Source organism: Rhea pennata, chromosome 17, assembly GCF_028389875.1.
Source record: "Rhea pennata isolate bPtePen1 chromosome 17, bPtePen1.pri, whole genome shotgun sequence".
Lineage (NCBI taxonomy): Eukaryota > Metazoa > Chordata > Aves > Rheiformes > Rheidae > Rhea > Rhea pennata.
The window spans coordinates 11039984-11064698 of NC_084679.1; the positions used below are offsets into that span (position 1 = coordinate 11039984).

Here is a 24715-nt window from a genome sequence, read left to right on the forward strand (position 1 = left end):
GCATTAGCTGAATAACATTATTATTGATGTTTTTATTCACAAACGTGTTGTGTACAATTGGGTTAAAATTTAATGGCAAGTGGTTGGTTGTATAAGAATTTTCAGAGTGAAATTGCTCAACGGCTAATGCCAAGGAGAGATGTCTGCAAGTGAGGATCTACCATGATTTTCCCACGGCCTGGACAGACGGAGACTAATTCAGTTGCTGCAGTTATGCCGTCTTCTGTCTTGGTTGGTTGTGCATCCCCCTACAAGGATTTTAATGCCCTACTCCAAGGCAGAAGCAATAAAACAAATGTCCTTGGCTTAACAAAAGCCCTCTAGGACGCTGAGGTGTACCCTGAGGCCGTTCCCATGGTGGACTCTAAAGAGCGAAGGACAAAACATGTTATTAAAAATGTTTGCGACTTAGCCCTACATCCTGTGGTAACTGCTGACATGTGATACTTCAATCTTTTTTGCCTCTTTTCCCCTTAGAGGCCTTCTGATATGCCATGTGCTTGTCACTTGGGATTTTTTTGGTCTTGGAGTTTAATTGGAATGGGAAGTATAATATTTGAAGGAATGAGAAACAGAAAAACAGATCCTAAATGGCATCTTACTGAGACAGGGAGGACAGAGCAATGTTGGCAAATGAGCTAATCCTGAGAACCTCTCTAAATTCACACTAGTTTCTGGAGAGGGAAAGTAGATGCCATGTCTGTAGCGCGTCGATAGAGCCTCTTGCTCTATCTGCAGCCGCTCTGCATCCATCTCCGACAGCCGGGAGGCAGCTCGGCTCGAGCCATCATCCCTGCCAAGCCGTCGTGCTGGCCATCCTCCGTCCAGCTGGCGCTTCTTGCTTCAGAAACTCTCTCCTAGAAATCTGTTTCCAGCCTTATTGCTGGCGGGTTCGTACAACTGCTCGTTGCGCTAGTAATGTCCTTGATAGCAGCAGCGAAGGCTCCTAGGCCAAACAATTCTCCCAGTGAAACAAAAGAGCAACTCCACAGTTTTCACTAGAACTGCGTGTATGAAAAAGGTTCCCTCTGTCCGCTGCGTCTTTATTGCTGTCTCGGGATGAATGTGCTGGCGGGAAGCTAGAAAGTGCCCATGCTTTCCTTGCTAACTTAGCATACTTGACTCGGAGCCAGGCACAAATGTTGACGACCAAAAAGTCGCGCTGCACAGAGACACTTTTCACAACAGCACTTTGCCTTAAACAGGATGATTTTTCATCTAGCTTGCTCGTAGCCTTTTAGAGTAAACGAGCAACCCCCCCCCGCCCCGACCCGACCGTAGCTCAGCTCCAGAGAAACCCCGGCCCTGCAGCGTGGCCTGCCCTCGCGCCCGCCTGCCAGGGCCACCTCGGCAGCACAGAGCCCCGCGCTCGGAAGCTCGCGGGGCCCGGCGCGGCGCAGGACGGCAAGCCGCGCCGCCTGCCCGCCGGGGGCCCGGCCCCAGCGTCCGCCGATGCCCCGGCTCGGGCCGCTCCCGCGCCGCGCGGCCCGTGCGGCCGGGCTCCTCTCGCCCCGCCGCCGGCGACACGCGGCTCCGGCCCCCGCAGCCCGCGCTCAGCAGAAGGAGAAGCAAAACTCGGCCTCGCACCGCCGCTCCCCGACGGCGGCGGCGGGCGAGCCGCGAGGGGCGGCGCGGCGCGGCGCGGGGGCGGCCCGAGCGGGGCCGGGCCGTCCCGGAGGGGGCGGTGCGGCGCGGCGTGGCACAGCACGGCACGGCACGGCGCGGGCGGCGGAGCCATGCCGTTCCTGGAGCTGGAGACGAGCCTGGCGGCCGGCCAGCTGCCGCCGGGGCTGGCCACGAAGCTGTGCAGCGCCGCCGCCGCCATCCTGGGCAAGCCCGAGGAGGTGGGTGCCGGGGGCGGCCCGGCGGGGCGGCCCGGCGGGGGGCGGCGGCGGCGCTGACCGAGCTTCTGCCCCCGCAGCGGGTGACGGTGACGGTGCGGGCCGGGCTGCCCATGGTGCTGGCGGGCTCGGCGGAGCCCTGCGCCCAGCTCCTCGTCTCCTCCGTCGGCGTGCTGGGCTCGGCGGAGCAGAACCGCGCCCACAGCGCCCGCTTCTTCGACTTCCTCGCGGCCGAGCTGGGCCTGGGCGCCGAGCGGTGAGTCCCAGCGGCCTGGGGGGCGCCGGCCCCCGAGGAGGGGGCAGCTCCCCCGGCCCCCGCTGCTCCGTCCTGCTGCTTCGTGTGAGCTGGCGCCAAGCCCACGGAGCCCCAATTAACAGGGCAGCAACCCGCCCCCCCCCCCAGATTAATAAGTATTTATATTTGGTCAGGGTAGGTTTTGGTGGTGTAAATCCCTGCACCCCGCTCTCCGAGGGGCGGGATGGGTGCCAGTGCCTCCGCCGCAGGCAAGGAGATGGAGACCGCTGCTGCTTCTCAGCAGCACAGCTTTGTGGTGGGTTAAAGTCACCTAACAGTGCTTTGTTCCAGCTTCAGGATCTGTGAATAAATGGAATGTAGCAAAAAAAACTATCAGAAGATGTTCAGAATGGTGGTGATGCAAGTGCTCAGGTTCTCCAGGAGATTACGGCCTAACGTAGATCCAAGACTAGATGGCAAACATTAAGTGTTCTTGAATGCTGAATCCTGGACAGCCAAGTTAGGAAGCAGAACAGGGAAAAACGTGGAGTAGTTTGCACTCACTGAACAGTCTGGGAACTCCTGTTCTCCAAACACAAGTAATTCTATTTGGCATAACTGGTGCAAAACCGAGAGCAAACTGGTGTTGGGTAGAGCTTCACAATAGGGTAGCTTTCCCGAATGCTGAAACGAAGTTGTTCCTGAAGGTAAGCCATGTGTTCCTCTGCCCCTCTTCTCTCCCAGGGGAATTCCTTCTACAAGAATAACAGCATTTCCCTGCCTTTTGGGTGCTGTCAGGATAAATGCGTGAGCAGATTGTGAGACACTTGGGTGCTTCTGAAATGGACAAGTATCACATACAAAAAGTGTTCAAATTTAATCTGCTTTTCTGTTTATGTGGGCAAAGTTTGGCACCTGTTTGTACCCTGCCTGTACACAGCCTGTATTTGCTTCTGCTAAATGAATACCTTGGAGTGGGAGCTGCTGAGAGCTTAGTGCAGAATTTCTAGCTTGCTGCAAACTGGGTAGGGATAATACATTGTAAAATAATAATTTTTCCTTTCCACTGTGTTTTTCCTGTTATACTCAAAAAGGATTCTCATCCGCTTTTACCCACTGGAGCCCTGGCAGATTGGCAAGAACAGAACTGTCATGACTTTCCTGTGATTCTGCGAGCCGCCCATTGGGACAAAGCTCTGGCACAGACACAACCCAGAGATGACCAGCTCCATCCTCATGTTTCTTCTTATGATGCTATCTGAGTAATTTTGCACCTTCACCCCTGTGATTCTCTTCTAGCTTTGCTTCCTGTGCATACACAGTTGAAGAGTGGGGCAATCAGCCATACAGATTTTACTAAAACAGTTCAAAGTCTTTGTCTCAAGCCAGTCTTGTAGCCCAGAGGCTCTCCAGCTGCCTGTGACTAAGACCCTGGTTTTGCCTTTAGCAGTCTGGTGATGGCCATACTTACATAAGCCTCATCAAAGTTCTCTTGTCATCACATGTAGCAGTGAAAAGTTTATTTAATTCCATAACACATTTGGCTTTAGAGGACCACAGAAGTACTCAGGTTTGTCCAGATTTCTCCACACTTTGCAAGGGAGAAGAATCCTTCTCTCTGGTTCTCTGAACCAGCAAAAGGGTCTCAGGCTGGCTAAGAAGACCAGAGAGTATTCCTTCAAATTCTTCTATTTTCAGGTTCCCCAAAGTCCTTTCCTGAAAGAGGTGATTATATTGAGGGAGGGAAGTCTATGCATTTATACAATGGCTTATTTAAGCCATCCCGTCAGATCCTGTGCTCGGTGCTTTACCATTGCCAGCCTGCATGACTGCTTCTACAAAGTTTTATTTGTCGACAAGATTTTTGTGGTTGAATGTTTGTGTGCTGGTGGCAGTATGTAGTGGAGGGAGTTTATGCAGTGGTTCAAAGTACTTTTTCTCACCGCACTGTTACAGGAGGTGTTGACAAAGTATAACATCTGACTGTGTTCTGTGGCTGACATTTTCAGCTTGCTGTCCTCAGCACCAGGAGGTGCCCAGGAACTACATTTAGTTTTGCACAGCTAACATACTACCCTGACAGTGCTGTGCCTATTCACCCAACACCTTACCATTTCTATTGTAGTATCTTACCACTTCTATTGTAGTATACCTCACCCTGAAGAGAAGTGGTTTGATTTTTAGGACCCTTTTGCTTTGTCACTTTATAATTGGATATACATGAGATTTTATTAAAATAAAAACACAATACCTTTCATTTATGATGTTATTTCTGCCTTCCACTGCTTTAAGACAATTCAAACATACTTAGAAGTTTTATTTGCATTTGTGACTTTGTCTGGTCCCAGACACAGAGGCTCAGAGGAACTAAGAGTATGCCTTTGGGATGTAGAACTCCATGGGAACACGAGGCTGAAGAGTGTGTAATTCTGATCAGTTTTTTTATTTGTTTATGACTTGAGGTCAAGATATTTGAAAGTATCCCTTCTAGTTACTGTCTGAAATTGATTATTCCCTATGCAGCATAAACATCTTCAAGTGTGCCAAATCTTATCAGAAATACAATACCAAACACAAATTTATGTATCAAGCTAGTAAGACTAGATATCATCTGGTCAACAAAACGTGTCAAAGTCTTTTTTGATAAGTGTTACTTCATTGATTTACAACATTGTTTTTATTTTTCTCAGCTCTCAGAGCTTGGAGACAGATATCATGGCTCGCCAAGTCTCTGCATTTTCTCAGAAGGTCTCTTCAACTAAAAGTTTTTTAAACTAAGATAATAAACAGGTGAACTGAGTGTGAGATACACATGTAACTCAAAAGTACTGCTCTTTGCTGCATGGAAGAGGGTGGAGAGCCCTGGTTTTGGCACTGAGATGCAAAAGGGTTTGACCAACTTGAGCTGAATAGAAGATACGTAGAAAATTATGTACCTTTAATTCTGGTCTGCAAACTGCTCATTTCTTGGCCATCCTGCTCAGTGAAGTAACAAGCAGGAATTATTGCCAAAGTCTTTGTTTTATTTAGAACAATCCTGCTGTGCCCTGTGCCTCAACTGTCCATTTTTGGGCCTTACTGGCTACTGCTGGGCCCTATTCCTTCCTTTCACTCTCAGGTGCTCCCCATGTTAGCTCTTGTCAATGCTGTCTTTCCCAGCATTGTAGAGTTGAGCAGGCAGAGATAAGGAACGAGAAGGAAAGCTTGGAAAAGAGCATGTCATACAAAGATACCAGAATAAAATGTTTTCTGGGCTTCTTCCAACAGCTGAGCTGCAGTGTCGACATCCCAGGGAAACAAGAGATGATGGCAAATGGTACCTGAGTAAGGAAGAGGCAGGTATCATTTTTCTGCAGAATTGTGTGAGGTTAACTGTGATTTTTCTCACACACTTCCCAGTTTTATCTGCATTCTGGCATCAGTCTGACAGAACATCCCAGAACACTGCAAAATCACAGTGAAAGCACTGGATCAAGGAACATTTTGAGAATTTTATGGTTCATGTATTTTGAGTTTTTTAATAAGCAAGCAGTTAAAATATTAATCCAAAGGAATGAGTTTTGGTAGTGAATTTTTCGTGTCCTGGTCTGAGCCAGTTTATTTTTATTTTTTTATGCTGGGGACTGTAAGAGTGCACAAGATAATGAGATTCTAGTAGTCCTGCAAGGTTGCAGCTGGTTATTTTCTTTCATAAACAGCTGGTGCTGAAAATACTCCTTTGTTTCATGTCAGTCTAAAGAAATAGCCTATTTTTCCCCCACTGAGCTTATTTTAAAGTAGGTTAGTGCAATATTTTAGGGCTTGAGAAGGCTATCTCAAGGGTTATGCACACTCCTTAAATCCACCCCTACAGCAGACACATAGAAACAAACAGAAGCAGGAATCTTTTTCTGATATTTCTGTTGCTTACATTTGCTACATGGAGAAAATCAGATATACTATCTTTGTCTGGAGCTCAAAAATATTGCTATAAAAAATCCCATTGCCTCGAATACTAGCTACGGGTTGTCCCTCTTTCATGGTATAGAGCCTGCCCAACAGCTAGATTTAGTATCTCCCAATTACAGTAGATCTTTAAAACTTTTGTACTGAAATCTGTAACTTTCCAGGATTAACCTTTTAAGACTGATCAATAATTCTGTTCCCAGAAATGGCCTCTATTGGTTTATTTGTGAACACTGTATAGGCATGTTTACAATTTCAAAGGCAATGACCTGATTTTGAACACTATGTAACCATTTCATAGCTTTAAAGCCTCTGAAGCAAGAACAATCTTTCTATGTATTTACAGAGGACAGAGAACAAATGAGGCCTTGAGCAAGCTGAAGGGCACTAATGACAGAAAAGTATTTGCATAATCACGACGGCTTTTGAAGTTATTTTGCAATGACAACAGTGTGGTGCTACAGTTTATGTGGATAGCAACCCTATCCTGAGCTTGTCATGATGGAAAGATGAGTATCATCTTCTCCCTCAAACCTGATGCTGCAGTTCATACATTCAGGACCACAAAAACTATTCCTTTACATGTTAGGGCAAGAGACCTGTCTGGAATACAATCCAGGACAGCTGCACGCTGCATGTATTCCTTTGATTTTAATCAATAATTTAGAAAGCCACATACATTAGGTATGAAAAGTTTCTTCATTAGCCTAGCTAATTAATTGTGATTAGGTCTTTGACATCTCTGCTGTTTGTGCTTTGTGTCTCTGTATTAAATTTTACCCCACACCTGGAGTGTTTCTGTACAAAATGAGAGACTACAAACAAATTATTTATGAAAAGCTTCAGTATGAACACTGTGACAAGCCTATGTGTAAGCAGGTGGCCATTCATAATCCTTTTGAAAACAGATACATTACTTTCTTTCCTGTTGTGACAGTCTCCCACTGCAGGCGGTACTGTGAGCTTCCGATGTAGCTCCCTCCATTTGCTTTGACACCAAGCACTTGTAGTGAAGAGATTCATTTGCCTTCACAGATGTAGCTGTATGAATGATAGTTTAAATAATTTTACATTGATATATCAGAATGGGAAAAAAGATTTATTTAAAATTGTCCAGCAAACACCTATCTGATTATACTGGTCTGACTCATCCAAGCAATGACCTTTTTGTACTTCTAATACTCTCCTGCTTGCTGATTCTCCTGATCCTGTCCCAGACTACACATCTGCATTCCCTAATTGTCTGTCACTAGAAGATTCTACCATAAAAGTTATTTTAAATAAGTTTATTGGATGTCATTTGATAACTAGATTTTTAAAATGCTCTTTAGGCACGACCTGTGCTAAACCAAAACAGCCTCAAACTGGACGGAAAGGCTGCTCTCAAGGAATGCACTCTGATGTACCCTCTAGCGGCCATGTGAGAAACATGATAAATTATTCCATGTAAAGGTATCTGCACTCAACTAGACTGAAATGAAGCACTTTTTTTTTTTTTTTTTTTAGTTTGATAATGATGTATATAAATACGTAACTGCTTATATATGCTGAAGCAGCATTTGAACATGTATCAAGGCCTGTGACTTGCTTCAATACCATCATCTTGCTTGTGAATCACCTCATTTCCACAAGTAGTTTTAATTGTTTGGCTTGCTGTCACCCTGCCTCATGTCACCACGGGAAAAAACCTTCCCAACCTCCCAGTTATGTAAAAGCTTGTTTCCATCCTCAGCCATCACCATGGTAAATTTTAGGCAAAGCCATTAACTTTGGGGTGATTTTCAAACTCGTTGGAAAAGATATGTGCAGTCTATGTAAGTTTTTTTAATATATCGCACACCAAGGGAGTTTTTTTTCTTTCTGCTGAGTGGAACAAAGCCATGGTCTAGGCTGCTTGGAAAATATTGTTCCTATGGCATTTCTTCTGATCCAGCCAACTCCCCTCTCATTTGAGGGCTATCATTTTGAGGTTGGATCATGCATAGTTTGAAGGAAGAAGTGGGCAAGAGGGACACTGGGACGCTGCCAGCAGAGCTACCCAGCTGCCGCAGAGCCTGAGGACTGAGAGCCAGGCTGCCCTGCACCAGGGCCTCCGACCCGCTGCCGCCTGAGGGCCGCCTCCCCGCGGGCCGTTATGGCCGTTGTGGCCGTTGTGGCCGCGGAGGCCGTTGGGGCCGTTGGATCGCCCCGCCCGCAGCCGAAGCCGTCTCCGTGGTAACGCGCGCGTCCTCCCTCACACCTGCAGCCCCGCCCGGCGTCGCCCCTCCGGCGTCGCCCCGCCTCCTCCCTTTGTCTCCCGTGCTCCCATTGGCTGCTTTCGGAGCTGCCGTTCGGCCAGTGAACGGCCGCTTTGTTGACGTGCCGGGCTTCGGGCGGAGGTTGCCGTGGAGACGGCAGGTGAGGCGGCGTCTGCGGGGCCGTTGCGGGCCGCGGCCGCCTCTCGTCCCCGGAGCCGCCACGGGAGCCCGACGGCGGCCTGCGGGCCCGGCTCGGCGGCGTCGCAGGGTGGCGCCGCCGTCGCCGAGGAGGCGCTCCCCGCGCCGAGTGGGCGGGGAACGGCGCTGCGAGGTGAGTGTCCCGGCGGCGGGGCCCTGCGCGGCGGCAGCGGCCTGAGCTCGGCGGCAGCGGCCTGAGCTCGGCGCGGCGCGGCGGGGCCCCGCCTGCCTCCTCCCGCGGCCCTGCCGGCCGGGCCTCGACTGCGCTCGCCGGCCCCGGAGAGCCACTGGCGAGGGCGGCCGTGGGCTGCCCCCTCCCCCATGTGCACTCGGGACCACAGCCGGGCTGCGGCCGTGCGCTGTGTCCCCGGTGCCGCCGGTGGAGAGTTACCACCGTCCGGTAAAAACGGCGGTCGCTAAAATGCGGTAGCATTAGAGCTGATTTTTGCGAGGGTTAAAAAAAAAAAAAAAAAAAAAAAGAGAGAGAGAGAGTGAAAACAAGTGCTTTTAAAATAAGAATGTATTTGTAGTGTATGGATCCCAAGCATAGCAACATCGAAAGGCATGAAAGTCCAGGTTGCTCCCTCTGCTTCTGGCTGCGAAGTTGTGAATCGCACAGTCTATAAGCTGAGTAACTAAGGAACACAAACTAGCGTTCTAAATTTATACTGAAATTTTAAACTCCTAAAGGAAAAAGGAGATGATTTTTTAAGGTGAAAGGCTTTAATGAGCAGTGTTGCCTTTCGATGATGTACTCGCCTGTAAAAGCCACAGATTAATAGTTAAGACTCTTGTAAACAGTTTGCATTACTTTATTAAGTATTTGTTATTTTTGCCCACATAAATGATACAGCTGTGTTGCTGTAAGAGTCCTTATAGTGACATAGTTTATTTGCAGATGTTATTACACTAAAGTAACTGCCCAAAGTTAGGATTGCAACCACATACAGTGCTCTGGTTTAGAAAAGCAGTACAAAACAACCCCCCACACCTATGTGACATACCATAATAAAAGCCATATGGAGGCTAGTCTGTGCCCTGTTGTTGAGCAGGCTTAGGCGGTTCTGTTTGGCTTTACTTTCCCAACATGTGACCATCAGAGAGAAGAGCTGCTAAATAATTGTTACAAACTTTCTGTTTAAACAAAATGGAGAATTAAAATCATTGTTTCCTTACAGTTTCTTTGGCGGTCTAGCAACCTAAGTAAACTATGATTGTAATCTTTTCTCTCCCATTGATTTTCTGTACAGCCTTGAAAGAGATTATCTAGATTCAGCAGAAAATTGAGCACATTCCTGAGTACAGGCATACATGTAAGCAAACTTAGAAACACTCTTAAATATCTGATTGAATTGGGATGCTACAACCTTATTTATCTAGATATCATAAACATCTGAACTTTCTGTCAAAACTTGGGGCATTCGCTATTTCTGAGAAAAGATATCATTAATGTCTTTGCATGTATTTTCTTCATATGTAGAATGGACTGAGAAATTCTGTCTTGAAAGAGTTTTGAAGTTTCATTAATGTCTCAAGTAATTTAACGAGAAAAATGCTATATTGTTTTGCTGTTGTCTGTCTGATTTAGATGCAAGTGAGGTAAATACTTGCATGAGCAAGCAAAATGTGAGCATTGCCAAGTGTATGAGATTCATGTAAAAGCATTATTTTCTCTACATGTAGAAGTAATTGTGATGATGTATGAAATAATTCTGCTCATAGTTCAAAACTCCCACTACTTCCTACTGTGGTTAATTCTGGAGTTATCTTTCTATTAATACAATTGCAAATATTAAAGACTGTTTTTAGCTTACTTTGCATGTGTCCTTTTTTTGTTTCAGTTGATGGAAAGATTTTATCACATAGCGGTGAAGGTTTTAAAAACTACACAAAACCCTTTCATTTTTATTGCTTATTGTATTTCGTGTTTGCTGACATCATACTTCAAGCAGTTAATAGGATACAGGTTTAGTTAAGAGGAAAAATGACTTACAGATTATAAATGCAAATACCACTTTTCTATCAGTGTTAAAAAGGTGGACGTTCTCTCTTCAGAATTAAGAATTGTTAAAGTTGAATTTCTTTTGCGTTCATCTGCTAGATCTAAGTGCATATGCAGTACCTACAACTTGCTTTTGCAACAGAGGTGGCAGGTGGTCTGTGGAACCACTGCAGACAGTATGTTAAGCAATGAGTTGACTAGCTGTTATGGTGTGCTGTAAAGTGTATCTGACACAAATAGACTTCTCCTGTTCTGTAAATACCTGTAAGTATCATGAGCTCTAGATATTAGAGCATTAAGGGTTTCTTTTGTGCTGTAGACAGAGATGCAGAAAGTCTTCCGTAGTTGTTTCAAGTAATTGGAGATAAAGGCTGTAGTAATTTATACTTGTAAAATGCCAGAGTCTTCAAGTAACTTTATTCTTTTAGGGTTTTGTCAGTGAAATGACATGTTGATCATGTGTGGTCATTAAATATTCTACTTTAATAGTATGGGTGTAGTGACATTGCAAGGGTTTCCATTCCCCACCCTCACTAGAGCTAGATTCTTGAAAGCTGTACTGAAGTAATGAATATGCTTAACTTGGTATTTTCTGTAGCCCTCGTTAAAATCAATTTTAATGTTGTTAGTTTTTACATGGTGGGGAAATTTGTTTCTTGCTGTGCTGTGTGGGGGAGTATGTGACAGAGGACAGTTACAGTGGTCCTTGATAACGTTGCCCAGCCTGTCTTTTATTTTTGAATGCTTTCTTATGAACAGAATAAATATTCTAATCCTGTTTGTTTTTCAGATCTGTTCGTATTTAGCGGTTCCTCCCGCTCCCAGAGAGCGACAGCATAAATGTCCCTAACTATGGTAAGGGGATGTTTCAGCTCAAGGTTTTCGTAAGATGTTGTGGTAGAAGGACTTTCTCCTACCCCAAGACTAAGAATAAATTGGCATAGTAAGAACATTGGAGCATTTTGGAGTTATTGTAGGTGTTGGTAAATTGAGGAATCTGAGGAATCTCACTTTAGCACATATGTCCATTAAATAGAGGCTATTGCTTGAAAGATGCTTGAAATCTTAAGCTTGGTTTATCAACTGATTTCTGGGGAAAAAATAGTATTTGCATATTATTATTTGCAATTAGTGATGCCTAAATTCATTGCTGTTCTTGTAACTTTATGCAGTATTGGAGATCTCACAATATTTTCCATTTGCCAAGTACAGAAAAAAAATAAGAAAAATCCAATTTGCAAGAGAAACTAGAACACAGGTAGATTTACCGTTTCTTATCATATCTTAATTATCACTCTAGATTCGAATTGCAGCGCTGAATGCAAGCTCCACAATTGAGGATGACTATGAAGACACCTTCAAAAGTCATAAGACACAGACAAAAGAAGCTCAAGTAAGTAAAATCACAATTGTCTTATTGGACATAACTGGCGGGAGTTTTGCCCTCTCCTGTAATCTTTAGTTGCAAGGATTTGTTCATTCTTACTTTCCTTCTAAGAAAGATGTGTCAGTATCCCTTGAAGTTTGCCTTTAGCAAGCTAAAACTTCACTCATATGGGCTGTATTGGGTCAGTAAGGTTACTTGTCTGCTATGCTAATAAAAACTTAAACCATATTACAGTATTTTCAGTATAAATAAGAGGGAGCTGGTGTGTAGGACTTGGATCTTCAGTCCGTTCTGTGGTCTGTCAAAGTAGCAATTTTGCTAATATTTTGGGCTTGTTACAGACCTGTAATATTACTGCCGTACCACAGAGTGTTTCAGCTGCTGGATAGGCTGTAGAATGAGGTAGATATTCCTTCTGTTCTTTATTTATCATGTGGTCTTCCATTTTTCATGTAGGTATCCATAATATGGAATAAGTGCAGATAGGGTTTAGGTTTCTTCCCTTTCCCCCTTCCCTTATATTTAATAAAATGACGCTATGGTTGTGATATTTTAAACCACAGGAAGCAGAAGCTTTTGCTTTGTACCACAAAGCTTTGGACCTCCAGAAACATGACCGTTTTGAAGAATCTGCTAAAGCCTATCATGAGCTTCTTGAGATTCGTCTTCTACGAGAGGTCAGTGAAATTTAGACAATGAAAATAAAAAAAACTTTTAATATTTTTTATTTCATTTGTTATTGGCTAACTAGAAATGTCAGTGTTACTGAGGGGTTATTTGGCAGGTTATGAGCTGCTTTTTTTTCTCTTCTCCAAATTAGTCTAATTCCTAATGCCCAGATAGTTCTTTTTTCTTTTTTTTTTTCTTTTATATCATTTCTAGGCAGTTCTTTCTGGTGACGAGAAAGAAGGGCTGAAACAGCCAGGCTTGATGTTAAAATATTCCACCTACAAAAATCTAGCACAGCTGGCAGCACAACGAGATGACTTGGAGACAGCAATGGAGTTTTATTTGGAGGTACAGTACAATTGAAATAAAATAGTAACACCTCAGTGTTTACAAAAACTTGCCAAAATACACATGTGCACCTTTCATCTTACTTCATGTTTGTGTGAATTCTCAGGGCTTTTAGACATTGTGTTATAACTTGCTCACCATTCTGTCCCCATACCAATACTGTTCCTATTGAAAAACAAAGCGGTGATAGTCCCGGTAGACAAGCAGATATGCATGTCTGAAATGCAAATAACATTGTTTGTTATGCCTTCTAGGCTGTAATGCTAGACTCTACTGATGTCAACCTGTGGTATAAAATTGGCCGCGTAGCAATAAAACTAGTCCGCCTGCCTTTGGCTCGTCATGCTTTTGAAGAAGGTCTCAGGTGTAATCCTGATCACTGGCCTTGTCTAGATAACCTTATCACAGTCTTGTACACGCTCAGTGACTATACGAGTAAGTATAAGCTTTTTTTTTTTTTTTTTTTTTTTTTTTTTGCTGGAGGGGGGTATTTTTTTAGAAACTTCTTAAGAAATATGCAACTTCACATATTAATAACAAATGTAAAACAGTGCAGTTATACAGGTGAAAGTATGTTTTGAGTAAACATACAGTCCATTAGGTTATGGTGCGGGTTTTTGCTTTGTGATAAAGTATGATAATTTGTAATCAATTCTGGTTACCCTAAAAACAAATGCAATATATGTTGTTTATAGAGAGCTATGGGTGGAACTGCATTTTGATGCTGGATCTCTCTGCTTTTGATTCATAAAAGTCTTTTTCATTGAAAAATAAAAGCAAACTACTTAAGTTGCGTATTCGTAAGTCCATCAGAGCAAGTCACCTATGGTGAATAAAAGGAAGGAGAAAGGGAATGAAAACTGTCTGACTTCTGTGTTCAGTCAGGAGTCAAGTGCGTGAATTTTGCCAAAGGATATACTGCTGTCATAGAAAATGCTTGAAATGGACCACAAAGTATATTGTCATAGACAAAATCTACAGTAAAGATATTTGAATTTTCCCACTGAAGTCTCTCAGCTGTTATATCTTCCATGACTGTCTTTGTATAATAGGACCTGATCCTAAGCCCTCCAAAATCATTAGAAAGTTGTGTTTTACCTTAGCTTTTGGGCCTGATGTTACATAGTTAGAAGCAGTCAACAGATGAAGCATTTTAGTTCATCAAAAAATGACCCCACTGTTTACAGAGTAACTTTACAATGTAACAGCTTTTGCTACCGAACTGCTGCTAGATTCCTGAGTTGTATGTCTGTCTGGAAACTGCAGGAAAAAAACAGGAGCTGGGAACTCACGAATGATTCAACAGAACACTGACAGCTTCTCCTTCTTTTTTTGTTACTACTGTTGGTCTGGAGATATATCATATTTAGTTGGAATTTAGTGGTGTATATGAAGCTCCAAAATGGGAGCTTTTGAATGAGCCAAAATGGCAGATTGACCGTTACGTTTTTATTTCTCCGTCAGCATGCTTGTACTTTATCTGCAAAGCTCTGGAAAAAGATTGTCTGTACAGCAAAGGACTAGTTCTGAAGGAGAAGATCTTTGAGGAACAGCCTTGCCTCCGGAAAGATTCCCTAAGGATGTTCCTCAAATGGTGAATCCTATAGTCTTTGCAACATTTGACATGAAAAATTGGGATGTGGGTTTGTTCTGAGGAGCTGGTGAGATGTAATTCTTTAAGCTAAAACAGTATCTTGATAATCTGTCTACTAAATAAGAAAAACAATATAAGTTATTGCTGCTACTGGCAGAATGTTCTGCAATTACCAAAGTAACAGAGGAAGGTGGAAAGGGAAGAAAAAAATCTGTTTGCTGCTACTCACTTATTTTCATACTTAGATTTTTTTTTTTTTTTTAATCCTTGTTATTTCATTTTACTTATGTATTTGTAGCTGATAGCTGCAGCACTCACATTCTCATCTGTTCTACTAGAGGAGTTTTCTTTCCTAATTCCTTGGAAAAGTGGTAAAGTTCTTCTGAGTTACAAATTTGGGACTTAACTTTCTGGTGTCAGCATGATATCAAAGAGCCATGCCCATTTTTAGTGACAAATAAGTACAATCATAAGACTTTATAAAATTTCATCAGTATCCAAGGTGCAGAAATTCTTAAATTTAATTAAACCTTCAGACTACTAATAATTCTGCAAACTATTTTGCAATATTATGTTTGAGATTTTATTTCTTTATTTTTATTATGATATGTAAAACTTTTACTAAAGTTTGGTGTCGTACAGCCTTGCAAGGAAGACTGTCTTCCTGTGCAGATTTTACCGTACGAATACTCTTGAAAAACAAGAAAGGAGAGTTTCCCTTTACCTTTTAATTTTTAAGAAAAGAAAGATTTCTGATCAAGAGCACTTCTGTATGCGTGCTATAAAGCTTGTAAAATAATGTCCTTTGAATGCTTGTTCCAATACTTTTTTTTTTTCCTGCATTGTAGGAAAATTGCAAACAAGTATACCCGATTTCAAAAAGACTTGACTTGTCTTCATTTCTTATTATTTCCTAGTGACATGTCTATTCATAATGTAAATGTGAGTGCAGCTGAAACAGGAAGAATCCTAGATGAAGCACTGGAGCTACGTAAGAAGAGACAGGCTTTGCTCGTGCGAGACAGAGAACCAGACCTCAAACTTGTCCAGCCAATTCCCTTTTTGACGTAAGTCTTCCTATTTTCTTTTTGCAGAAGGTTTTCCTGAAGCCACTTAGGCTGACAACAGTGGTGCACCTCAAGTTTCTTCAGAATGTCTTTTTCCTATAAAAAATCAAACAGTATTTTCATATTTTATCGGTCTATTGGCTGGTTTTTTTTGTGCTTGTGCTTTTAATGTAAATCTCCTATCTATTAATTTTAACCTTTGAATTAAAACTGCAGTTGGATGTAAGAAAAATCTTTATTAAGAATGATTTGGCAGCTGTTCAGCCACATTACTGGAATTTTCCTATATTGCTAATTTGTAGGTGCAGCAAAGTAAGTTTTTTTTTTAATGTTCTTACTACATGGATAATAGAAACTAGGAAACAAATTACAGTTCTTCATTTGCAGAAGACATAAAAATCAAGGCCTTTATACCTTAATAAAGAGGTATTAAGCAATTTTAATTGCATATATTTGCCTTGAGTATTAAAGTTTTCTGCAAGCAGGTCATATTGAGGAGAATATTCTTCTGATTGCAGATAAGATTGAGACATTTTATTGTTTTGTTGATCAAATACAAGACCTGAAAATATTCTCTTGACTTTTTTTTGTATACAGTAGTTGCTGAGGAAATTACTGTATAGATTGTTGTTGTTAGAGACCTTTTTTTGAGATCAGGCACATCCCTGTCTCACACTTCTTTCCTACTGCTACAGATTCATCTATTTTTTGTCTGAAAACTTTGTTGCCACTTTTTATTCCTACTTTTTAAGTGGTATATTCTAGAAAGGGAGCCACTGAGAATCTCTGTTCCAGGCCTGACATTTTCAGTGATCCATGTGACAGATTACTGAGAGAGATTCTTCAGCTTCTCAAGTTGTGGGACAGATTTTGACTCTCAGATGTATTTTTCTCTCAGATTGATAAGCTATGCTTTTTAACTGTAAGATCTTGGAGAAAAATAATGTTGAAAGCTCTCAGGTTCATAAATATAATATAGAAAATAATGTGACAAAAATTAATGAAATTATCATGTCATTATGTTTTCATGTGCAGGTGGAAGTGTTTAGGAGAAACTTTACTTGCCATGTATCACCACCTCACAACATGTGACCCTCCTCGACCTAGTCTTGGAAAGAGAATTGATCTCTCAGAATACCGAGACCCAGTTCAACATTTGATTCTTTCTCCTTCCTCTACTCCTGTCAGTGTTATTCAGCCAACTCCTGTCACCACTAATCCAGTGGTGACAGTGCCAGATCCTGTATTAACTTATACTCCAGTGACACCCAGTTTTCCAAGTCAGAGTCAGAATTTATTGGAACCAGGAGCTACTGTAGGTGAGCAAGGTACTTCAGTCTGAGATTCTTATATCTAGATATAAAAAGCACTACAGAATGTATCAGGAAATGCTATCTTTAAATTACTTCTGGTAGATTCAGAATCTTTTCAATGTATGTATTATACATAGTAGAAAAAGGACAGTTGAGCTCTATACAGCTAAGCTGTCTGTTAAACCATTCACATTAGAAAAGTGAAAGCTATTTACACTGCCTGAAAAAGCATTGGTTAAAACTAAGTCATAAGACCAGTGTTCAGCACAGTGGACTTACTTTTTCCTATCTAATGGATTTGGGAGTCAGAGGGTTATTTATTTGTGGTGGCTGCTGGGTTATCCCCCCCCCCCAGGAATATTTAACAGCTTCTGGCTTTGTGCTTTTGACTTGTGCGTGAGTTTTCCAATCTTTAAGATTAGAAGAATGTCTCCTCAATTCTGTTAAGAGTCTTGAGCTTCTTAGACTGAAGAAGCTGTTATAAGGAAAAAAAGATTATCTGCTTTGTTTTGTTTGACATTTTGACCTGTGAATACCATTTTTTATTCTTTTACTAGGTGATGTATCTGTAGGTGATAAGTCTAAGAAAGGGGTGAAGCGAAAGCGAATTACAGAAGAAAGTGGTGAAACAGCAAAAAGGAGATCTGCTAGAGTCCGTAATACCAAGTGTAAAAAAGAAGAGAAAGTTGACTTTCAAGAGCTGTTGGTGAAATTCCTTCCTTCCAGGTACATTACAGCAATGTTTGCCTGTTTAGAAGAAGCTAAATCCAAACTATTTAAAATTTGGATTGATTGATAACCTCAACCTTAAAAGCACTAGACCCACATTCCTTTTAGAAGGAAATGTGATGCAATGTCTTATCGTAGATTTATTAAAACAGTTTTCAGTGAATATCATTAAAAATAATTTAAAAATAAGAAAGCTTTTAATAATATGAAACTAAAATAAAGTCAATGCAGATAACAGATTGGATGAGATCCACAAACAAAGTTATCTTAGTCTGGAGTCAAGGAACAGTATTGCAGTTAATTAGTATGAAAAATAAATGATCTTCATAAATTCTGAGAGCTCTAATAATGGAGTAATCTCTTTGTTTATAGTTCTTAGCTAAACAATCTGACCAGAATCAATTCATTCTATATCAATAACACAACAGTGAAATCAAATTATTATTTAATACCACTATCTCAGGAGTCTTACATAAAGCTTTCTTACATTTCAAGTTTTATCTTGCTTTTCTGTTGCACTTTTGGATATTTATCCTCTCCCTGCTGTATGCAGATTTTAAAGAAACTGTCAATGGGGATGTACTTAAACTGCACAAGACAAATTTCTCAGGATTTCAGAACACTACTGAAGAAAGAGAAGCTTTTCATTTACAAGAGTTAAAATTTACCTGAGGTTTCCTCCTTTCAGAGGACTATCTTTGCTTATTAAGAAGTCAAACTGTGTATTATCAAGCAAAAATGTGAAATAGAAGGGAACAGCCATGCTCACAAGATTGAACAGCAAAAAAGGAAAAAATATTATTGTAAGAACATTGAGTTTACAAACTTGCTAATGCTTGGATGCTTGTAGAAACAGGAGCTGAAGATGTAGTCAAACAAGTGAACAGGTCTTGCTCTCACAGGTCGTCTTGCCTATTGGTTTCTTTCCAACTTGAACAGGTTGTTTGCTGATGATGCAAATGATCCCCAAGATGTTCCGTCATGGGAATTTTGGAATGTCAGTCTTCTGTCAAGTGCTTTGTCAATTTAAGGAAAAGCAAGACTGTTTGGTTTTGTCATAAATTGATTTTCATGTTCTATTTTGCAGTGACTACTGCTAAAGTTTTTGGACAAGTTGGATTAAGTCAGGCTAGTTTATGTGGTTGAACTCATTTTAACTTATTAAGTAAAAATCCTCGTAATGCTTTGTAAAACACCAATTACTTTTATTCTATACAAATAGCAAGTCCATGATTGCATGCAAAAAAGAAGAAAAAAATATTCTGATATGTATTTTCTTTTTTAATCTGACATCAATTCCAAAAAAGTAAATGGGTCTTATGGACAAAAGATTGTGATATTTAACAGTTTTTGTTTTGCACATTTTTGACATGCAAATTGAAATAAATTTGACATAGAGATTAAAAGCCTGTCTTCCTTTTGCATTGTGTGTTGAGTTTCAGGGTTATTTAAAAAGAGAGAAAGAAAAGTTAACTCCCCCCCCCCCTTTTTTTTTTAAAAAAAATGTAATATAGGCTATGTTGCTACCTGAAATAACACTCCTGTTTGCTTATTTCAAAACTTAAGAATTCCAAGTACTGAGAGCAGACATGTCATTTTCTAATGTTTATTTATAGAGCCTTACGGTTCTGTAACATTGCTGTCTATGTTTGTTTGCTTTTAGGCATCTTCGTCTTGAGTCTTTCTTGCCCTGGCAAAATTTGGGAACTAGATTTAAACCTCTGGATATGCTTTAGTTACTGTACTTTCACTGTTAAAATATGCACAGCATGCCATGTTTAGGTTTCACTCACTATTGAAAGAATGAGGTTTTTATTGATACTATTTTTTTGCTCCCCTTTCACCCAGATTGAGGAAATTAGATCCAGAGGAGGAGGAGGACCCTTTCAGTAACTATGAGGTGCAGTCAGAGATCAAAGAAGAGAATTTCCAGCATATTGGACCACACAGAATATCATTTGATTCTACAACATTTATGGAATCTGGTAGGGATTTGTTATATTTTTTTCTGTTTATTCTTCCCTCTTGTATGCTTTATTTTCTGCATCTTCCTGTCTTATAGCCAGAAGATACAAAAGAATATATTATTCTAAAAGGTGTCATTTTATGGCGTAGAAATATTTCAGTAACAGATAAAATTTTTGAGTTCTCATAGGCTGCTTAACTATTGTGTGCAAGAGCTTTATTGCATTTGTGTTCCCATTTGAACATATTAGAATGCAGTAACCTAATTCATCAGATGTGTAGCACAGAGAAACCCCTGCAGCCTTTCTGCAATATTGGTGTATAGAAGAGTTGCTTTTGAAACTAACTTGGTTCAGGTCATGTTCTGTCTTGACCTTAAACATGTACGACTTTGTATCGATCTGCTTTCTAGAGAAACAAGATGTGCATGAATTCCTGCTGGACAATCTGAACAATGGTGGGATGTTGGAGCTAATGATGAGATATCTAAAAGTAATCAGCCAAAAGTTCCTGGTAAAGTGGCCTCCTGGCTTGTCCGAAGTGGTTCTCAGTATTTATAACAACTGGAGAAAGCACAGTAGTAGTCTTCCCAATCCATTACTGAGGGACTCAAGTAATCAACATATAAAGGTAACAAAATACTCTTCCTTACACTACTTTAACTGTTCAGTTAGGTACTTTTCAGCCACACAGAATAGCAATCTCTGAACTGGATTCAGGCTTTCCTTAGATCTGTCTGAGGGTGCATGCCCTAGCTCTAGCATTTTTCATAAATTTTGGTATACTGCTGTTCATGTAACTGTTACTGACCTCCTGAACATATCCTGGTGATACTTAAGTATACTATTATCCATAATATGTAAGTATAAGCACATGTACATAATATTTATGTACTTAAATATATTTTACTGTGCCCTTTCTTTTCTTCTATTCCCTCCCTCCCTCTGTTTTGGAAATAACAAAAGAAAATTTTTGTTATCAAGTGAGCAGAAAAGTTGCCACATTCTTGTTTGTTTTTTTAATATATGTCATAGTGCTTATTGTGGATCAACATTTCTGCTCAAAATAGAACAAAATTATTTTTTTAAATAACCTGCAATTTACAGCAAAAAGACTAAGCAAAACCCTTTTATTACCATTTTGCATCCATGTATTTCACAAATGCAAATAGCAAAACTTAAGTTCATTAAATTAATGCTGAACATAGGCTTAATGGTGCAATATAATTAAAGCATAAAATCAGTACTGATGCTTCTTGTCCATTGAGTATGCCTTCTTTATATGATTGTGTTTAGGACGTCAACAGCATGTGTTAGTTTGGAAAGTTTGTTTTTTGTCCCTAGGATGACTGCAGTTCCAAATAAATTTTGTTTTCTATCCAAAATGTTTCTACTTTTTTGCAAATGCAAAATGAATTTTGAAAACTATATGCCATTGACTTAGTTTACACAAAAAAAAAAAAAATAATATTGCTGTGTGGGAAATGTTAAACTCTTTATATAAATAGTTTGTGATTTTTATTGTATATTTTCATATATACCTACATTTGTAAATATTCTTATATTTGTTTTAAAATATTAGATATTTCCTTGGTTCTCATTATTACTGCATAACTTCTTGCTTGTATGTGAAATTTGAAACACCAAGACTTTCCAGTTATTACATTACAAATCAGTATTCTCATTCTTGCCTCTTACTCGTAATCCTTGAATTTATTTTAAACTGGATCTGTAAACTATCCCGATTGTAATGAATTTAGGTTTTTAAGTCTCTAAAGGGGGTATTGTGGTAACATGTACTATGGACATTTGGACCTTTTCATGAGCATCTGCTTTTTTCAAATGGACCTCAAGCTCTTGTTCCTATGAATGTAATCAGAAAACAGTATAGTCTTTACTGCACAAAACTATTTCATTGAGATCTGTATTGACAATATTTTAATCTGAACTTTATCCAACAAATGTTAGTAAGCTGATAAAACTAGAATACGTCTTCAGTCTCGTGGAGATAAATACTGAAAAAATATTATTGGATCTAGACTTCTTATGTTTGAAATGTCAGTGGTTCTACTAAATGTTCTAGAAACCTGCTTCTAGCATGATGTAACATTTCAGTATAGTTGAATAATATACTAATATTGAGAGTACTTTTGGAAATATAGCTAGAACTAAAATTCATACGTTTTTCCTGCAGGGTCATTCATATGACATAGTGACATTTTTACTTCATTAGAATTTAGGAGTACAGTTCAAACTTATAAGTCATATCTATACTTCTACTTTTGTAATTAATAAAATAAATATGGCATGAAGATAATACTACACTGTAAAAACTATCTTAAAATAAATTTGCAGAATATATTAGGGGAACCAATTCTTTTTAGCTCTAAGGTATGGTGTAATCTGTGTTCTTTTGTCAACAATTAATGGTTGTGTGAAAAAGTTCATAAACCTCTTTCTATCTTCCCTGCATATAATATTTGTTTAATGATAATCACAGTAGGCATGGGTACCAGGAATGCTCACTTGATGAAAAATACTACTTCACATGGATAAGGTGTGCCCAGGTTTAAAAGATTCTAATGGCCACCCCCATGTCACCTCTCTCCAGTGGCTATTTCCTGTGGGGAGAACAGGATGTGCTCTGCAGTCACCCATGCAGTCACATTTCTCTGGTTGAATGAGAATTCTGTGGGGTAGCCTTAAAGAATATTTCAGTTGAAATATTTCAACTGTATAGTATTTCAACTTGATACAATTATGAGGATGTCACTTTTTTCCAAGATTAGGCATTACTTTGCTGACTGCATTCTTTTATAATTTTTTTTCTGAGATCCTTCATGACTCCTTCTAAGTGTTGTTTGGTATTGTACTTGTTGCTTTTAAAATGCTATTAAATGCTATTATTCACCTTTCCTTAGACAGAGATAAGGATAGCTACAACTTAGAAACAGAAATCACAGGATAACAATTTGGAAGGTTTACTTTCAAGTAAATTGCAAATTCAGTTCACTTTTTTCTTTTTTGTTTCTGTAGACTCTTGATATCTTTTTTTTTTTTTTTTTTTTAAACAGGATATGATGCTGATGAGCCTTTCTTGTATGGAACTGCAATTAGATCAGTGGCTTCTGACCAAAGGGAAGAGCTCTACAGGTGAGAATCATATATTTCTTGCATCAGATTCTAAAAACCTTCTAGGTAAGTGAGGAGACTTTTTGTTTTCCCTCTAGGAATTCATCAGATTTCAGAGCTATCTTTTCTTAAAATAATGATCTGAAAAGATATTCATAATGGGTCTATGAATGCTTGCATTAAAAGTAGATCAGTACTTTGGAAATAGTGGTATGTGGAACTCTTTTCATGTGATGCTAGTAACTTTATGATAAAGCATAATTAATTGATTTGCAGTTTCTCCACGAAATTGCCCTGCTGCCTCTGTGAATGGAAAGTTTGGTCCTGACTTTCCAGGAACTCATTTCTTGGGAGACCTGTTGCAATTATCATTTGCATCCTCACAGCGAGATCTATTTGAGGAAGGCTGGATGGAGTTTGTGACTCGAGTGTATTGGCTGAAAGCTCGCTTTCTAGCACTGCAGGTTAGTTTTCATGATAAAAATCAATTTAGAACATACTAGTTTCATCTCACTCCTAGGGATGACTGATTATCAAGAAGTAGAGGTAGGAATGAAGTAGGAATTTTCATGCACTAAGCTAATATTCAGATATGTGTAATACGTAAGTCTGTTTAAAGTAACCACTGTTCAGCTTATAGAAATATATTTGGAACAAAGTTATTTGGAGAAGTAATGTGTAGCTGCAGAATATGAATTCACTTCCAAATTGCGTTTTGGGACTTGGAATAGTGGATACTATAATAAAGCTCCAGACAGTCCAAAGTGTAGCTTCCAATTGAAGTAAATTTTGTTGATTACCACCCCTTCCCTCAATGCCTTGTGATTCTTCTTTTGGAGATCAATTTCATATATAAATTTCTGAGCAGAGAGTTTTAAACCTATTACTAAAGGAATCATTTGAAAGAAGTGTCATTTGATCTCAGATAGTCTTCAGCTAATAATGTGAGCAGAGTTTCGTATACATGAACTCATTGGTTCTTTCTCTTCTTAGTTTTTTACATCTCAAGATTCCTTTCTAACAAACTTATTTGAGGAAAAATGAGAGGTTTTGTAGGGCTACTGCACTCTCTTCTTTAGATACATTTAGATTTCTTGAGTTATACTTTTTCCTCTGCAGCTTGCATTCCTCTCTTGGCCATTTAGCTTTAGTATTTACTTCAGCTAGACAGAGCAATTAGAATATGTTCAGTTCACCGAGTATAAGAATGTTTATTGACTCATTGTTTTGATTTCTAAATACAGAAGAGTCACTTCTACTATTTTACTCTTCCATCTTTTTAAAGAGAAGGGATTTTGGTCAAGCTAAATGAATCTTTCAGATATATGCAGTTTGAAATCTATTTCTCTGATTTGTTTCAGCTATTTTAAAAGTCAATGGTAAGATAATACTGCTGAGTTTCTTTCTGGAGACTGTTGTTTGGTTAGGTTATATTTGGGAGGATAATATATGCATTAATCACACTGGTCATGCCTGCATTGAATTTAAACATTTCCTAGATGCTTTGGAAAACCTTGCTGCAGACAGTACTCTTCAGATTGTCTTTTCATGTACTGTTTCTGTACAATTTGTTTTGTAGGGTGACATGGAACAGGCACTTGAAAATTATGATATTTGTACTGAAATGCTACAGAACTCTACTGCGATGCAAGCCAAAGCAGGCAATGAATGCAGCATCGTAATCAGATTACCTAATCTACATGTTGATTCTGTTGTTTCTTTAGAAGAGGTAAGAATTAATTTGTAGGTTCCATTCCACCCTTTCCTATTTCAAAAGTCATCAATGCAATAGCTCTTTTGTGATGGAAGTTTGCTGTATTTGTCTTAAGATTTTCCTAAGAGTAAAAGGACAGGCTCCTAGTTAAATGAGGCCATCATCTCCTTTTCAGAAAGATGGTTTTCGAATCTATTGGTCATGTACAGCTCAAGATTACCTTGCAAAATGAAAACCATTTTTATTACAGCTGTTGCATGTGGAACAGTAGATTATTAGACTAACATTTTATTTTCAAGCTGTTCTTAAACTTATATTTCAGCATTGCTTAAATGAACTC

General features: G+C 39.9%; 2 protein-coding genes across 2 annotated transcripts in view; both read left to right on the top strand.

Moving 5' to 3' along the window:
* The first annotated feature begins 1684 nt into the window (after positions 1 to 1684).
* On the top strand, positions 1685 to 4337 carry LOC134148351 (D-dopachrome decarboxylase-like). Its single transcript, XM_062590329.1, has 3 exons — positions 1685 to 1844; positions 1922 to 2097; positions 3171 to 4337. Exons 1-3 carry the CDS (start codon positions 1737 to 1739, stop codon positions 3241 to 3243), a joined length of 357 nt encoding a protein of 118 aa, XP_062446313.1. The 5' UTR covers positions 1685 to 1736; the 3' UTR covers positions 3244 to 4337.
* Positions 4338 to 8505: 4168 nt separating this feature from the next.
* CABIN1 (calcineurin binding protein 1) overlaps positions 8506 to 24715 on the top strand; it is a 123123-nt gene continuing 106913 nt past the window's right edge. Inside the window, exons 1-15 of the mRNA XM_062590094.1 lie at positions 8506 to 8589; positions 11249 to 11313; positions 11759 to 11851; positions 12409 to 12522; positions 12728 to 12862; positions 13117 to 13297; positions 14327 to 14456; positions 15374 to 15523; positions 16559 to 16851; positions 17394 to 17562; positions 19414 to 19550; positions 19943 to 20160; positions 22604 to 22682; positions 22938 to 23125; positions 24241 to 24390. Of these exons, the coding sequence (XP_062446078.1) occupies positions 11299 to 11313; positions 11759 to 11851; positions 12409 to 12522; positions 12728 to 12862; positions 13117 to 13297; positions 14327 to 14456; positions 15374 to 15523; positions 16559 to 16851; positions 17394 to 17562; positions 19414 to 19550; positions 19943 to 20160; positions 22604 to 22682; positions 22938 to 23125; positions 24241 to 24390 (2052 nt within the window). The 5' untranslated portion in view covers positions 8506 to 8589; positions 11249 to 11298. The remainder of the gene's footprint in view (positions 8590 to 11248; positions 11314 to 11758; positions 11852 to 12408; positions 12523 to 12727; positions 12863 to 13116; positions 13298 to 14326; positions 14457 to 15373; positions 15524 to 16558; positions 16852 to 17393; positions 17563 to 19413; positions 19551 to 19942; positions 20161 to 22603; positions 22683 to 22937; positions 23126 to 24240; positions 24391 to 24715) is intronic.

Excerpts from the sequence above, each read along its gene's own strand:
- LOC134148351 (XM_062590329.1), top strand. The coding sequence starts at position 1,737 with ATGCCGTTCCTGGAGCTGGAGACGAGCCTGGCGGCCGGCCAGCTGCCG. Across the intron at positions 1,845-1,921 it reads TCCTGGGCAAGCCCGAGGAG|CGGGTGACGGTGACGGTGCG; the intron begins GTGGGTGCCGGG and ends CTGCCCCCGCAG. Across the intron at positions 2,098-3,170 it reads CTGGGCCTGGGCGCCGAGCG|GATTCTCATCCGCTTTTACC; the intron begins GTGAGTCCCAGC and ends ATACTCAAAAAG.